This window comes from Lepidochelys olivacea, assembly GCF_965140295.1.
Source record: "Lepidochelys olivacea isolate rLepOli2 genome assembly, chromosome: 3".
NCBI lineage: Eukaryota > Metazoa > Chordata > Testudines > Cheloniidae > Lepidochelys > Lepidochelys olivacea.
In genome coordinates, this window is record NC_140413.1 from 130,644,635 (window position 1) to 130,659,654 (window position 15,020).

At 42.7% G+C, this 15,020-nt stretch overlaps 1 protein-coding gene across 4 annotated transcripts in view; it reads right to left on the bottom strand.

Annotated features, from left to right (window-relative positions):
- Positions 1-15,020, bottom strand: part of TRIM67 (tripartite motif containing 67) — a 66,977-nt gene that overhangs the window by 18,810 nt on the left and 33,147 nt on the right. For 2 of the 4 annotated variants that reach the window (XM_084623729.1, XM_084623728.1), the window contains exons 6-8: positions 6,289-6,434; positions 2,691-2,829; positions 866-1,169 (exon numbers count right to left, since the gene is read on the bottom strand). In XM_084623729.1, the coding sequence (XP_084479855.1) occupies positions 866-1,169; positions 2,691-2,829; positions 6,289-6,434 (589 nt within the window). Of the gene's footprint in view, positions 1-865; positions 1,170-2,690; positions 2,830-6,288; positions 6,447-15,020 lie in introns of all 4 variants that reach the window. The other 2 variants (XM_084623727.1, XM_084623726.1) reach the window with 1 other exon arrangement.

Genomic DNA, 15,020 nt, shown 5'->3' on the forward strand with positions numbered 1-15,020 from the left:
TTATTTGGTTGCTCACACTTTTGATTACTAACTCTATTCCAACTACACAACATTCTTCCCAGCCATGCCTCCATTTCTGAAGGCACATATTATTTCCAGAAATTACAGTATTGTGATAGGTTTCAGAGTAACAGCTGTGTTAGTCTGTATTCGCAAAAAGAAAAGGAGTACTTGTGGCACCTTAGAGACTAACCAATTTATTTGAGCATGAGCTTTCGTGAGCTACAGCTCACTTCATCGGATGCAATATCAATATTGTGATATTGGCTGTTACACGCTGGCTGATGATGGGAAAATCTTCCTGATAAAACCAGGGTGCAGAATACATAAATGCCGATCTCCACAGTGGTAGGAAGGGGAGTTAAGTATTTCAGCCTTAGCCTGTCTCCAGCCCCCAACTGCCCAATTCCCAGATAAGGACCCCCAAATTTTCTCCACTTTGTGCCTTCAGTCCTAGCAAGCTTCCATTACAACCACTAGTCTTCCTACTGAAGAAGACTGACATGCTTTGCAAAGAATCCCATTCAATACCTCTGTTTAATACGGCAGATTGGTCACTCTTCATCAGTGTAAGGCATTCCCTCCTCTGTCCTTGTCCTCAAATCACCCCTGGGCATAGCCTATCACTAGGTTTAATCAGCTTTCAGTACTGACAGTAAATATCTTCATTTTGAACAAATTGTTATTGGTGCTAGTGTTTGCCTAATTGCTATACTGCCCTGGGACCACAAAGAATCCTAGGGAATGGAATGAAATCACCTTTCCCACTGCTTCAATGAAAAGGAATGCATAATCTTTAAACTGTGTCGTACTTAAAGGGAGGGAAAAAATAAAGCCACGAGAAAAGTCCATGATCAGAGCTTACCGACTTGTATGAGAATTGCAATGCATGAACCAGCTGCGGTTGTTGTCAACATACATGGCCCATGCCTTGTCGTCCTTTCCTAGCATCATGTCCTTGATCACATTAATTCTGGCAATTCCAAAAGCCGGATCTGGATGGTTATCATAACGATCCACATGTAGTTCCCAGTAATGTACACCCTTGGAGAAGGCCGCCGTGCCCAGAACAACACGATCGTCGTAACTACTACAAGTGGCAGTCTGGTTGTCATTCGATAGGACTATGTCCCGATGGGCTGAAGAGGGGTCGAAGGTAAACCAGGCCACTGTGCAGGAAGAATAAAGGCAGCTTAATAGCAGGAAAGGATGCAATAAAATTTAACTGTGCTTTATTTTAAGTAAGTTTCTTCCCTCCTAAATTCCCACCATACTTTCAAGTGGAGAAGATATTCTTTCCTTGTTATGCTAGACTACAGCACTATGCACTGTTTCACCTCAGAGATGATTGCATTTAAGTCGGGGAGAAAATAAGAATGCTTTATGTCATTTACATAATCAGTAAAATTTGCAATGCATTTTTCCAATCTGTTTGGATTAAAGGTGCTATATAACTGTAAACCAGGCAATGTGTTTTGTCCTATCTGGGCCTGCCTTTCAGGATGTAAGCTCCCTGGAGAAGAGAGTATCTCTGCTTGGGTCAGGTACATTCTTGAGCAAATTACTGCTGCACAAATAAGAGAGAAAAATAATTTGGCTCTGGACTTCCCCAAAGTCTGGGGCTGTTCAGATATGGGATTTGGTTCAGGCCTGTGTCTACTGCAATTACTGTTTCATTGTGTGTCCAAGTTCATCACAACTGGGTTTCACTCACTTATTTTAAAAAATTCTTTACACCTAAATATTTTATTCTGCCATATTTTGAAAACACTATATAAATACGGAGCACGATTATGGTATTTGCTTCAGGATTAATTTACAGTATTTTTAATCAAGATTAACTTCTTGTGGTGCCCATATGGATGTCAAGTGTAATTACATGGAAACACAGCATGAATTACCACCCAGGTCTTATCAAACACTCTTGTGAAATTAGTATCAGTAGTTAAGAAAACACTGAAACACCAAAGACACAGAGAGAGAGGTGGAGACAAGGAGTGGCATATAGATATTCACAGTGTGTGGTGTAAATGACTACGTACTCTAGAGCAAACACCATTTTAATTAAACCCAAAGCTTCGACAGGCAAATGCACTTGTATCATTTGAAACCTGGAGAGCTGCCAATAACTAAAACATGCCAAAAGTCTAAAGAGCTGGATTTTATTTTTCTTTTATCATTTTTGAGTATTTGGGGCAGGGGAAAGTGCTGGATTGACAACCTCAGAGACTGCAGGCTTGATTTTCAATGAGGGCACAACATAGCTGCACAAGTACTTTCCCAGCACTAAATCCTGTGCATGTACCCAACTGATCCTAACGCTGTGTGCAAGTGTTAGACTCCACAAATGTGCACACACATACTACTGCTGGAAAGTATGCACATGTACACTCATCAAGGCCAAGGTCTGCTAAAGGGGATCTTATATCTTCTATTTAGCCACAGAAGGAGCAGCAGGAGTGTGGGCATCCCCATCCTGCCCCACTAACCTACATCAGTCCTGACCTGGAGTCACAGCATAGAGGACTGAGAGCAAAGCTCAGTCTATAGGCACGTTCAGTCCTGGGGCCCCTTTCTGAAGGTTATCAAAACTCATAATGCCAAGTATATTGGTGGATGTGATGGAACGTGAATACCTGGCTGCTAGAAACTGGGGCTCTTTATTTTTTAATGATCTAAAACAAACTCACCGTCAGATGTCTGTAAAACAACTGTCTTGCTATAAGGGCCAACTCCTGATGAATTAAAAGCTTTGACTCTTGCATTGTAGGTACTGTTGAAATGAAGGCCATCAATTGTGCATAGGGTCTCCTTGCCAACATACACTTCCTGAGCATTCAAAAAGACAGGAACATAGCTCACCACCTTCTTCCCAACACAGGGTCTCACAGTCAGACTTTTAAACATAAGCTACAAGTAAATATTGTTCAATGTTCAGGGGAATTTAGAATTTACATTATTATAGTAGGGATACTTACGTCCAGTGAGGCTCAACGTGGAGAAGAGAAGTCAAGAAAGAAAGGTGAAGGCAGCAAGAGTGAGACAAAGATTAAAAAGGGAAGTCTAAAATGTATAGTTTTGTTATTTCAAGAGGGCTGTCTCAATCCTCCTATGGGTACTGTTAATATACAGCAATGTAGTTTTGGAACCTAGATCCAAACCATGAATACAGAGTCTGAAGAGGCTTATTTCTGAAGATAAAAAGAACTTTGTATGTATCATTTGGGTATACAACAACTAAGGGGGTGGAGGGAATGTGATAAATGGCTGCAAGAATCTGACTGGTGCAAACACCAAGCAGGATGAGTCGTCATTTGGGCACAAAGGGGATGGCCAGGAGTAATGGCATGAAATTATGAAAGAGAAAAATCTAAGCAAAATATAAGTGAGATCTGTCAGGCAATGGAAGAGTCTATAGGGATGAGGAAGAAACCACATTTTTAATTGGAGACTAGATAAAGCATTAGATAATCTCCAATAGGTGAAATTCTTTAATTTTTTGTTTTATTTTTTGGAAATTTTGCATTATTTCATGTCATCCAGCCCCAGGAAAAGTGGAAGCCCTGGGGTGGGATGGGGTCCGGCTTAGGGGGCAGTAATGGAGAATGAGCCTGCCCCACACTCACCCCTCAGTGGTAGTTCTTGTCCCGTAGGGCTGGACCCGGCTCCAGGTGTTGTGACCTGTCCCATGGGATCGCAGCACTGCTCAGCCTTGACCCAGCAGCACCCCCATCATCATGATGGAGGGGTGGCTGGGCCAAACATGAGCAGCACTGCAACCCTGTAGGCCAGGTCGCAATGCCCGGAGCAGGCCCAGACCTGTGGGACAGGCAATCCCACTTTTCCTTTTATAACTTTTTATACTATCTTTTTTGTTTTATTTCGTGTTATTTCACATTTGCAAAAAACGCGGGGCTCTAGAAATAATCCTGCATTGGCAGGACGATGGAATACATGACTTCTGGAACATTCCACATCCAATGTCTATGATACTGTGAACTACTTAGATTTATAGTAGCTAATGCCCTAACACAGAGCTTATGGCCCAGATTCAGCGCAGCACTTGTGCCCCAATTCTGTAAAGCACTTAAGAACCTGAGTAGTCCCACTGAAGTCAGCGAGCCTTAAGTATACATTTAAGTTCACTGCTGAATAGAGAAGGGATTACTTGTGCTTTCAGTAACACGATAAAAAGTCTAAGGCCTTGACTTCTCCTCCAGTCTTTTGATCAGAGACACAAAGGTTATTGTGAAGTGGTTTATTGAGCCCCATATTATAAAATACATTTTGTGCGAGCTAGATTGTGATTTTTGGACAATTCTTGCTTTCTTGTATGTTTTCACCATTGTTCACCGACTGTTTGTGCTCATTCAGAGTATGGCACTTTGCAGTGATATGAACTAAAGCTTCTTGTTAAATCCACAGGCCAGATGCGGATAAAGTCTTGGGGGAAATCCAGTTGGTATTATTGATTTAGACATCAAATATCACATACAAAATGTAGGCATATTTTTATTGGAATGGCCTTTCCTGAGAAGCAGGCACTTTGTTTTAAAACAGCTAAAGTAGATGATATTTACATCACAGCAGTGCAGGCAATATTATCCTTTTAGAGGCATGTCAAAAATTGGGATCTTTCTTGTTATATTCTAAATCCACAACTTTGAAATTTTGGGATTCACAAAATCAATCAGAAAGATAGATCTGAATGTGTCCCTGCTTTGGGTATAAGTAAAGGCTGTACTGACCTGAGATCTTATAAATTATTTATACTGGGGATGACATTTGTTTTTAGTTATTTAGATTTAAATGCTAATTTTAAACATGCCTATCAAAGACTCTAGGAGCCCTAACATATCATTACTACTACAATAAACTCCAAGAATCATTAAAGTATTAGATAAGTTAAAAAAAGAACTAGGTAAGTTCATGGAGGATAGGTCCATCAATGGCTATTAGCCAGGATGGGCAGGGATGGTGTCCTTAGCCTCTGTTCGCCAGAAGTTGGGAATGGGTGACAGGGGATGGATCACTTGCTGATTACCTGTTCTGTTCGTTCCCTCTGGGGCACCTGGTATTGGCCACAGTCAGAAGACTGGATACTGGACTAGATGGACCTTTGGTCTGACCCAGTATGGCTGTTCTTAAAGTAATCATTTCAACAGGCACTCAGCCATACACCTTCCTTCCACCCTTTCTTTGTTGTGGAAGCACACCCTCAGCCCTCTCCAAAACCCTAGCAAACAGATGGCTTTTACAGCATGCCCAGAAGGCCACCTATTTTGGGATATTTCAGATCAAGGAGGTGGGGGAGCAAGTTCCCAAAGTCCTGCAGCCTGCACAGAGAACCACCCTGCCAGCCACTCTCTATTTTATAATCAGCGGGTTCCTACCCTTGCTGGCCACAACTGCGGCAGTACGGCACAGGGAAAGAGAATATCCCTCAGGTAGGCCAGTCTCAGGTCAGAGCCATCACCTAAACTCCACCCAGTGACCAATGGCCAGTCAGTGCAGATCCCAGAGCACCGGTGTCATGCGCTCCCAGCATGATGACCTGCTCAGTAAGCGATTTGATGTGTTCTGCACAAGCATTAAGTCACTGAATGGTTTTAAGGTGCAGCCCCAGGTAGAGCACATTGCAACTGTCTAATCTTGAGATAACAAAAGCCTAGATAATGGTGGCACAGTCCACACCTGAGAGGAAACACTTCAGCCTCCAAACCAGATCCAGATGATAAAAAGCTGGTCGGGTCACTCCTATGACTGTCAAGCAGAAGGAGGGGTTTTAGATCACCTCTACACTGCAAAAATTTGTAACTAATGGCAGACATACTCCTTCAAAGAGACTCACATAACCTCTGCCATCTACTGCTGCTTCCCCCAGCCCACCATCACCACTTCAGTCTTGTCCGAGTTGAGCTTCAGCCACTCACCCTCTTCCATGACCATAGAAAGGATTTTGAGAACCTCAGATAAAGGCCAAAATTTACCCAGAAAACCGGGCATAATAGAATTGTTCCATGACTGCATTTCTTGATCTGGGTCATTGTTTGCTGGGTGCAGCTGACAGTGAAATCTGCAAAGGAACCTCCCCAATTCCTGGGCCATTTATACAATGGCTTCAACCCCAGCACACATTAGAGCAACCTTGGGGTGTCTCTATTCCACTCCAGTTGACTATATCCTGCAAGGGGCTATCATCCAGCTGTGTACTGCAGTAGTGAAATCCCACCTTCCACCCTCACAAGCCCAGAGAGAACCCAAATAAATACTGAATGAAGTCCTCACTCGGAATTGGCCACCATCTCCATCATCAAGTTCCAAGATATACCCTTCCACTGGATTGTGGGTAAAGGGTGGCATCCTCCAGGCCAATGTCACACTGTTGTTTCGGGTACAACACTTCTCCAGCTGCAGTAACGGGACTGGTGGCACTGTAATGGGAACTGAGTACAGATTAGTGTAATTCTGTCCTTACCCATCAGACTCTGTTGTCAGCAATATGATGAGCCATCACTTCCCTCACCTCGCTTTTAATCTCCCTCATCCTGCAAAGCAGCCAAAGTTACTTGGAGATACAGCTGGTCAGAAAATGTGTTTTCCCCAAGGAAAATTTCAATTTTTCACCAAAAATTCTGTACCAAAAATTTTATCTGAAAACTGAAAAAAATTCAGCTGATACCAAAATATTTAGGCCAAAAAATAAAATTTTGATTTAGAAAATGCTGCCACAGTGCCTCATGGAAATTGCAGTTCAGGTACCACAGACTTCCATTCTCCTCAATAAGCCAGACTCCCTGCCAGACTACATCTCCCATGATGCATAACAGTCTCCCCCCCTTACAGAGGGGAAGTGCTGCCTGGGATTGGGTGTCTCATGCCAGTATGCATCATGGGACTTGTAGTGTGGCCAGGGAGCTCAGCCCATAGAGAAGACTGGAGACATGAAACAACCCAACTTCAACACCCATGAGGCACTGTGGCACCCTATCCAAACTGAACTATTTCTGTATGGGGTTATTTTGTTTTTCAATGAAAAATTGAAATTTCTCACAGAAAGCAAATTTCACAACATTTTCTGTGTAGTCAAAAACCCCATTTTTTGTTTAAAAAAAGTTTCAGGAGAAACGTAAGAATACTATTAAAGAAAAAAAATTTCACTTGAATCTTATCTGAATCACTGTGTTCAGGTAGAAAAAAAGGTCATTTTTAGGTTACAGGAGTCTGATGTTGGCTTCATCCATTTGGAAACTATAAAAGTGAGGGTGAGGTTGTGGATGAGGGTATTGTCTGTACTGACTGGGCCAGGAAAATGTTACTGTGCCATTGACCGGGCTGATATTTCAATAATAAAAATAAGCGAAGTGGAACATTCAGCCATGCTTCTGTGAGGAGGGATCATGTATGTTATCTGTCTGTGCCACTAAACCCAACTTACCTCTCTTGCCTAGCATCACAGCATCTTTCCGTTCTCCCTTCACTAGAATTAGTCAGCAAGAATCCTAATTTAGAGTGAATTTCATCCTTGTACAGAAGACTAGTACAAGGTTTATGCACCACTTAAATCCCAGGGCTTTAGTGGGGTATAGTGGCATGGAGGCCTTGGACTGGCCTTCTGCATGGTTCTGAATATTACTATTAGGGCTCAGTTCTGCAAAGTGCTGGGTGCTTCCTGCAAGATGCTGAGCACTTTCAGCAGGGGTGGATGTAGCCTCCCAGTTCAACGGGTGCACTATACTAAACTGCTGAGGGGGTAGCAACTGCTAGCAGTAGTACTCTCCTCCCTAGCACTGCAACCCTAATCCTGGCCTGGAGAGGAGGAGAGGCCCAGGGAGGGATGGGTGCTGAAGAGCAAGCCTGCCCCACACTCATATCACAGTGACAGCTCTGGTCCTGTGGGTGTGGGTCCAGCTCCATACTCAGGGTGTTGTGACCTGGAGCATGGAATCACAGAACCACTCAGATTTGGCCCAGCCACTCCTCTGCCATGATGGCTGGGCCAAACCTGAGTGGTGGTGCAACCCTGCAAGCCAGGTTGCAAGACCACTCAATGTAATTTGGCCCAGCCACCCTCCAACCCTGAGTGCCGCTGAGACCCTATGTGATAGGTCACAACACCGAGAGCGGGGATCTAGGACAGGAGCTGCTAGTGCGGGGTGATTTCTGTGTGTGCAAATGACCCCATAAGCTCATGCTAAAGCCACCCCTGGCTCTCAGCTCCCATGGACTTAGCTGTTAAAAATGTCAATTTGCTCTTCTTTTGTAGTTTGTTTTCCTCATTTGCCTGTGTGAGAGCCAGACCTTTGTACTGTTCTTTCTATTCTCTCTCTCGCTGGTATACTGTGCAAAGAACACTGTGTAAAAATTACTGGGATTGTGTTACGTAGCCACTCACGAGCTGACAAAATATCAATATTGCACTTGCAATAAACAATACAAAAGTTATAGTGGCCTTCTGATGGCATCAGCAAGCGTTGCAGTGAATGCTGGTACTACGGAGCCCGGAAGAATGTGTGGCTGACAGCTTTTAAAACAAACTATTAAAGGTAACCCCCTCCCCCAAGTTGTGACCTTTTTTGCTTCTTTATGATATTCAGTGAAGACTTTAATGATAATAAATAAAAATCTGCTTGTTTTTTTTTTTTTTTTTACATTCGAGCTTGGGTCTGGTCTTCCCTAGAAGATGATACGCTAACTGGAGTACTAGTGAAATTGTGATATCACAACAGTCAAGAAACTAAGTGCTTTGTAACTAGGAGGTGAAGGGAGTTTTAGTTGGACTGTTTAAAACTTCTGGGTTTTTTTTGTTTGTTCTTGTTAACACAGATGTAATGTCAGTGACTAATGAACGCGTTGGAGAAAAGATGTTTTTGTTAAAAAGTCACACTCCTGCCACTGTAGTTAAAATGTAAAGTTCATAATACACATCCAATGAGACCCTCTCCAAGATCCCCTTCACAAAACAAGGGGAAGATCAGATTTCTGACATTTCTAAGGTTTAAATCTAAGCAAAAAAATCCCAAAACTTTAAAAGAAAGTTTTCAGGTTTTGTCCATCATAAAGAAGTGAAAAAAGCCACAAGCCCAATTTAAAAAAATTCCTTTGAAGATCATCTTTAAGAAGCAGTAATGTCATGTAGTTTTGCTATGTACTGTTAAATATGTGAGACAATTCTCACTCCTTCCCCTCACCCCCCAAACCTTTTCGCCCAGGACACCTAGACTTCAATGTATATAACTCATATCTTTTGAGGCAAAGAATTGGGGATCTGCTGTGCTACATCCCAGAAGTGGATGCACTTCAGAATTTGTGAAGTGATCCTTGTGCACCTCCGACCTACCACACATGGATATTGTGAAACTTAGGGCCACAGTGTTCTGGAGGACTGCATGGTCACACAGTACTGCAAGGGGGAGTAAGACCCACAACCTACCTCTCTACCCCTAACTAGGCCCCTGCACAGCCTCCCTGGATTTTGGGTCCACGCATATAAGAGTAAGCAGTTGCTGCATGCCTGCTGCTAATCTCCTCCCACCACATGTAGGTAGGTGGGGAGTAAGTAGGAATGGGCAGAGCTTTGGCTCCACCCCCAACCCTAGCTGGCTTGGGTGGAGGGGGCAATCTGCTACTGATAAGAGCCAGTAGCAGACTGCCAGTCTCCTGGGGAAGGTGGGGGGGGGGAAGGAATTGTGCCTCTCGGTCTACAAATACATAAAAGGGAAATGAATTGTTTTGGGCAGTACACTGGGCTGTACCTAGGAGCAATAACACACACTTCAAAAAAAGGTAAATGTAGGCTAAGTATCAGGTGGGGGGAGGAGATGGAATAGAACACTTAGCTGTTAAATTACAGAACTAGCCCATTGTTTGTGCCCTTTAAAACTATACTGTAGAAAGCACTAAAAAAATGCTGTACGGAACAATGCTGCCTTGGCAGGGAGATGGAGCTGATAACCAAACCCATTTTTTCCATCTGTAAATGCTGTGCTGTGCTTCTACAAATGATGCAGGCAGGACATCCTTTGGGTACTAGATCAACACTGTGTCACTGATGTCTCATGTCAAGTTAGAAGCTTAGTCACACACAATTCAATTCATCCCATTGCCCCTCCCTCTGTAGGGACAGAGCTGGATGTTCAAAGGTTCTGTTCTGCCGTTTGTCAACCTGACCGGCGAGTTGTACAATGACTTTTCCCCTAGGCTAGACAGTCGGGGGGATTATATTCAGCAAGACAACAGTCCAATGAGAAATTCTGTAAGCTTTAGGTCCCCCTAAATTAAATAGAGATAAAACTAGGGATGAAGCCACACCTTTGGATTTTCCAAATACCAAATAATTTCTTTGTGATGAGTCTGAGTTGTGAGAGACTTGTCAAGTTGTGGGGGGGGGGGTCAGGAGGGAGTCCCCATAGCAAGATGTGAGTGGGGTGATCATGGGGGCTGGGTAGGGATGACAGGAGGGAGGTATACTCCTCAGAGAGAACCAGACAGGTTGATATTTGGAGCCATCAGGGTGGAAAGAGGTGGTTGGTTTTTAAAGCTGTGTCAGGCTGGCAGAGAAGACCGCAGTGGGTGTGAGTCTTTCGAAAGCAGGGCTGGATATTGGACAGGAGCTACAGCAGAGGCAGTGAAAGTATGGGGGTTATCGCTGAATCATGCCACATGGCAGGAAGTGGCTGGAGTGGGTGAAAGGGAATGGGGAAAAAGATGGACCACCACATGCCAAAAGTTATTTTAAGCATTTGTATCCATTCTCCATTTTGCAAACAAACAAACATACACTAATCCCATCAATATTCCAGCATTCAAGAACAAATCAAACCTGGATTAGATCTCTGTCCATGTCTTTAGTGAAAACAGAGAGAATGTGATGTACAGACACAGCTAGTCATGGAGAAGGGTAGGGATTTCAGACCATGGCAATCAGAAAATATAACGGAGGGAAGAGGACGGAGGTGAAGGAAAGAGGTGTGGGCTAGATCAAAATGCCACCACATATTAGACACTGCGCAGGTTTTTCAGTGGATCAACCTATCCCCTGGAGTACTGAGCTACTGCTAACAGGCTAGCAAAGAGTCACTCCTGTCACTCATCATTACAGTACCACCCTTGTGCTTTCTGTGCAATTGATTACATTTCTCAATATTAAAGAAACTCTGCCTGATCATTATTTACTGAGATTAGTTTTGGATCTGAGGCTTATCCTTAAACCATGAGTAAGATATATGCACAAGTCATCACTAAGGCTAATTTAATACAATCTGATCTCATTTTCATTATGCTTTGTCTAACGCAGTGAATCAGTGTTTGTTTATGAGCAGGCATTCACCTCCCACTGACCTGTGCAAACTCAGTGATGTTGAATGAGGCGAGGCCAGAGATTTAAAAAAAGATTTCAGAAATTCAGGCATCAACAAGGGCTGATGACAATATTCCATTCCTCTGGGGTGAAGTTACCCCTTGCAGTTCTCCCCTTCCTCTCTACCCCACCTCTCATCTTCCTTATTTAACCATGGACAGCTTCCTCCAGTTTCCAATCTTCAGGCAACAGGGTGAAAATAAACATATAGGAAAAAACAACTTGCAGTTAAAAAGGTCGGTCTGGTACTTTTCCCCTTGGGACTGTACCGGATCTCCCATTGTGGTTTAGCTCTGAATGTCATTAAAGCTCATTCTGAATCTGCTGTTTCCAGACCAAACACAGAGAGTTGATAAAATTTCCATATTACACCAAAACACTTGGCAAAGATTGATTGCTCTCTGGGGCAATGTGGTGAATGGGACTGGAAAAAGAGGAGCTGGTTTCAGGAGGGGCATATATTTTTGTGAGACTACTGGTTCAGGAATGCAAGCTTAGGGGTTGCTCTGTATTTAGTTTATAGATAAATAGCAAAGCCTCAACATGTTATGCTGGCTTGCCAGTTATTTATAAAGCTCTGTTTCTTACCACTCTGATTTTTGGCTAGTGAAACATGGCCACTTATTTTGAAATAATTCCTTCCATTTCTATATGCAGGGCCATCTAGATAGGGGGTACTTCAGATTCTCAATATGTGAATGAGATGATATTGTAAAGTTGGTTTTAAATTTTTTAGGTACTAAGGAATTAGTGGGGAAGGAAGAGACTTTACAGAAGGAACGGGAGTCCACGTTAGCACAAGCTTGCTGACACAGAAAAGTTTTTTGGGGCAAGCCAACACATACTGGGGCAGGTGGACACAGACAGATGTCAGGAATACAAAGATACCTTTCCGTCTAGTATAGAATGGAAATGAACTGGGGGAGAAAAGGGTTGAGATCACAAAAATAAAGTCCAGTAAATACCAACACGTCTATACCTCGATCAGAGGGTGTGGCTGCAGCTCAAGTGCACATACTTGAACTAGCTTTAATCTAGTTATCTTGGGACCTGGAGAGCCTGCAGTAGGGTGCATTTCAGTGCTGGCTAGCACTGAGACTAATTATCCAGGGTGCAGTGTGGGCCTGTTCAGCCCATGTTGAAGTGCACTCTGCAAAGATTCACTGCTCAGAACCCGAGGTAGCTAGATTATAGCTAGTTTGGGTATGTCTACTTGAGCCGAGTCACACCCCGTGACTGCAATATATATATACCCTGTAAGATTAAATAGAAATAGGCACACAGCCAAAAATTTTATTTATTTGTTATTTATTTATATATTTATTTTTTATATTTATTTTATTATTATTATATTTTATTGTTTTATATTTATTTTATTTATTTATTTATTTTATTTATTTATATATATGTGTCTCTCTATGTCAAGTAACTCCTATCTTCCTGTGATTGTATATTTATTTAGAACTAGAATATGGCTTGTACTACTTGATCAAACAGCATAAGGGGAAGTAAGAGCCTTCCCTATGCCCCTGAAAGGGCTACCCTGGTCTTTGGGTACATTTCCCCAGGAGAAAGCAGGTGCTACAAGCCCACTACTCCCCACCAAGGCAGGTATGCAGAGAATGGGCACAGCCTTGGTCCTACCCTCCAAATGCACAAGTGAGTGGAGGTGACATGGCCTAGGGTGGGAGGGGAGGGAGAGTGATTTTCTGCAGGTTGTAAATTAAATCTAAAGTGTTCCCATCTCAGGTACTCTGTGGGTTGCTTAGCTATTTGGAATGCATCAGTGGCTTAGTTAAATTCATTATTAGCTGTTCAGGAGGGACTATAATCCACTATTACATTTAGATTGATTAAAACACCAGTCTAAATTGACAACTGACTCCTTGGCAGACAACACTCAGAGAGGCTCTCTCAGTTACATGTTAAATCTCATGCCTTGTGCTCTTGCTTCTATTTTTCTCTCTGTTATGTTTTTAAAGGGGTAATTTACTGATGTTTTTAGAGTGGCTTCATTAATATATCCCATTTATGCTGAGATGCAATCCCCTCTCAATGATCTTATTTTGGCCTTTAACTATTTATCTGAATTCAACAATTTCCATTGTTTCTCCAAGGATTTATCTGTCAAATTAGCCACTCTGTTTCGGTTCAGGACTAAGCCTACAGAGAACAGATAAATTACTAAACATGAGGATTCATGTTCATCTATGGAATGGTCTTGTGGAATCAGAGAAAAACAAAATTATCTTCAGCCCATCCAGTACTTTCTGGTAGACTCTTCCGTGTCTTCCACATGTATCTGTAGGTCTGGATTCAAAGCCTATTGAACTCAATCGAAATACTCCCACTGATCTAGAAGGACTTTAGATCAGGCTCCTACAGAATGTCTATCTGTCCATACATCCAGTTTGGATGTGCCCGTCTCCCTAGTATCTAAGTTCCAAGCACAACATTTAAAACTGCATTACATTTTTTTTTTTTTTTTTGCAAATGGCACCCTATTCCCTACCAACTCCTACTTTCAGGCATTTTTAGCTTAACTTCCCCCCGCCCTTCCTTTTGTTCTCCCCTTCCCTGACCACAGGAAACATCACTAGGCTACTCTTCTGTCATTTGTATTGAAGGAGGCCTTGTACAAAATGATTGGTTTTGCAATTTGTCCTACAGACAGTCAGGACTTATCCTGATCTTTGGTGTTAAGGAATTCCATAGCCAATGACATTCCATGGTAATTTCTTGCCCATACCTCCAAAACTTTATCTTGGGCTCTGGCAACTGCAGTATCCCCACTGAGCATAATTATCATGGTGGTTCTGCCTTACTGAGGGTTTGTCTTTATTACCACATTAAATCAGTGCCAGTAGCGCATCTGATGACAACACATTACGCTGACAGGAGAGCGCTCTCCCATTGACATAATTACGTCACCTCAACAAGAGGCAAAAGCTATGACACCACTGTAAGTTGATTTAAGTTACATTACTCAGGGGAGTGGTTTTTTCACGCCCCTGAGCAATGTAACTTACATTGACTTAAGCGGTAACACAGACAAGCCCTGAGCATAAGAAGTGACTCATTTGCCACTGATGATACTCTTGCTGAAACACTGAAAAATTTTCAAGCAACTCTAATTACCAATGAAACTGTTTTCTGTCAAAAAAAATGCTGTTTTGTCAAAACCTAAAACGTTTTGTGGAAACGGATCAGGTTTGACAAAAGTTTGAGGGTGGGAGGAAAAGAGAGAGCACATGAGCAAGTTCACTTACAGTAGCCAATAGCATGGTGGTTAGGGCACTCATCTAGGATATGGGAGACTGGGGTTCAAGTCAATGTACTAATCACTGAGCTATATAGTCAGTCTTGTGCTTTCTCTCCTATTGAAATTGTTCCACCTTGTATGAATCATTCAATATCAATTGCTCCAAAGTGATACTGACTATATAGCCCAGTGGGTGGGGCACTGACCCAGTTGTGACTCAGACAGAGGAGGGACTTGAACCTGAGTCTCCCAAATGCCAGCTGAGTGACCTAACCACCAGCCTACTGGCTCTTCAGGGCTGGCTTCTTGCCCATGTTTTCACAATAAAATTTTGAAACCTCAACATTTTCCATAAAAGGCAATTGTGGTTTTTCATCCAGCCCTATCGGCAACTCATTT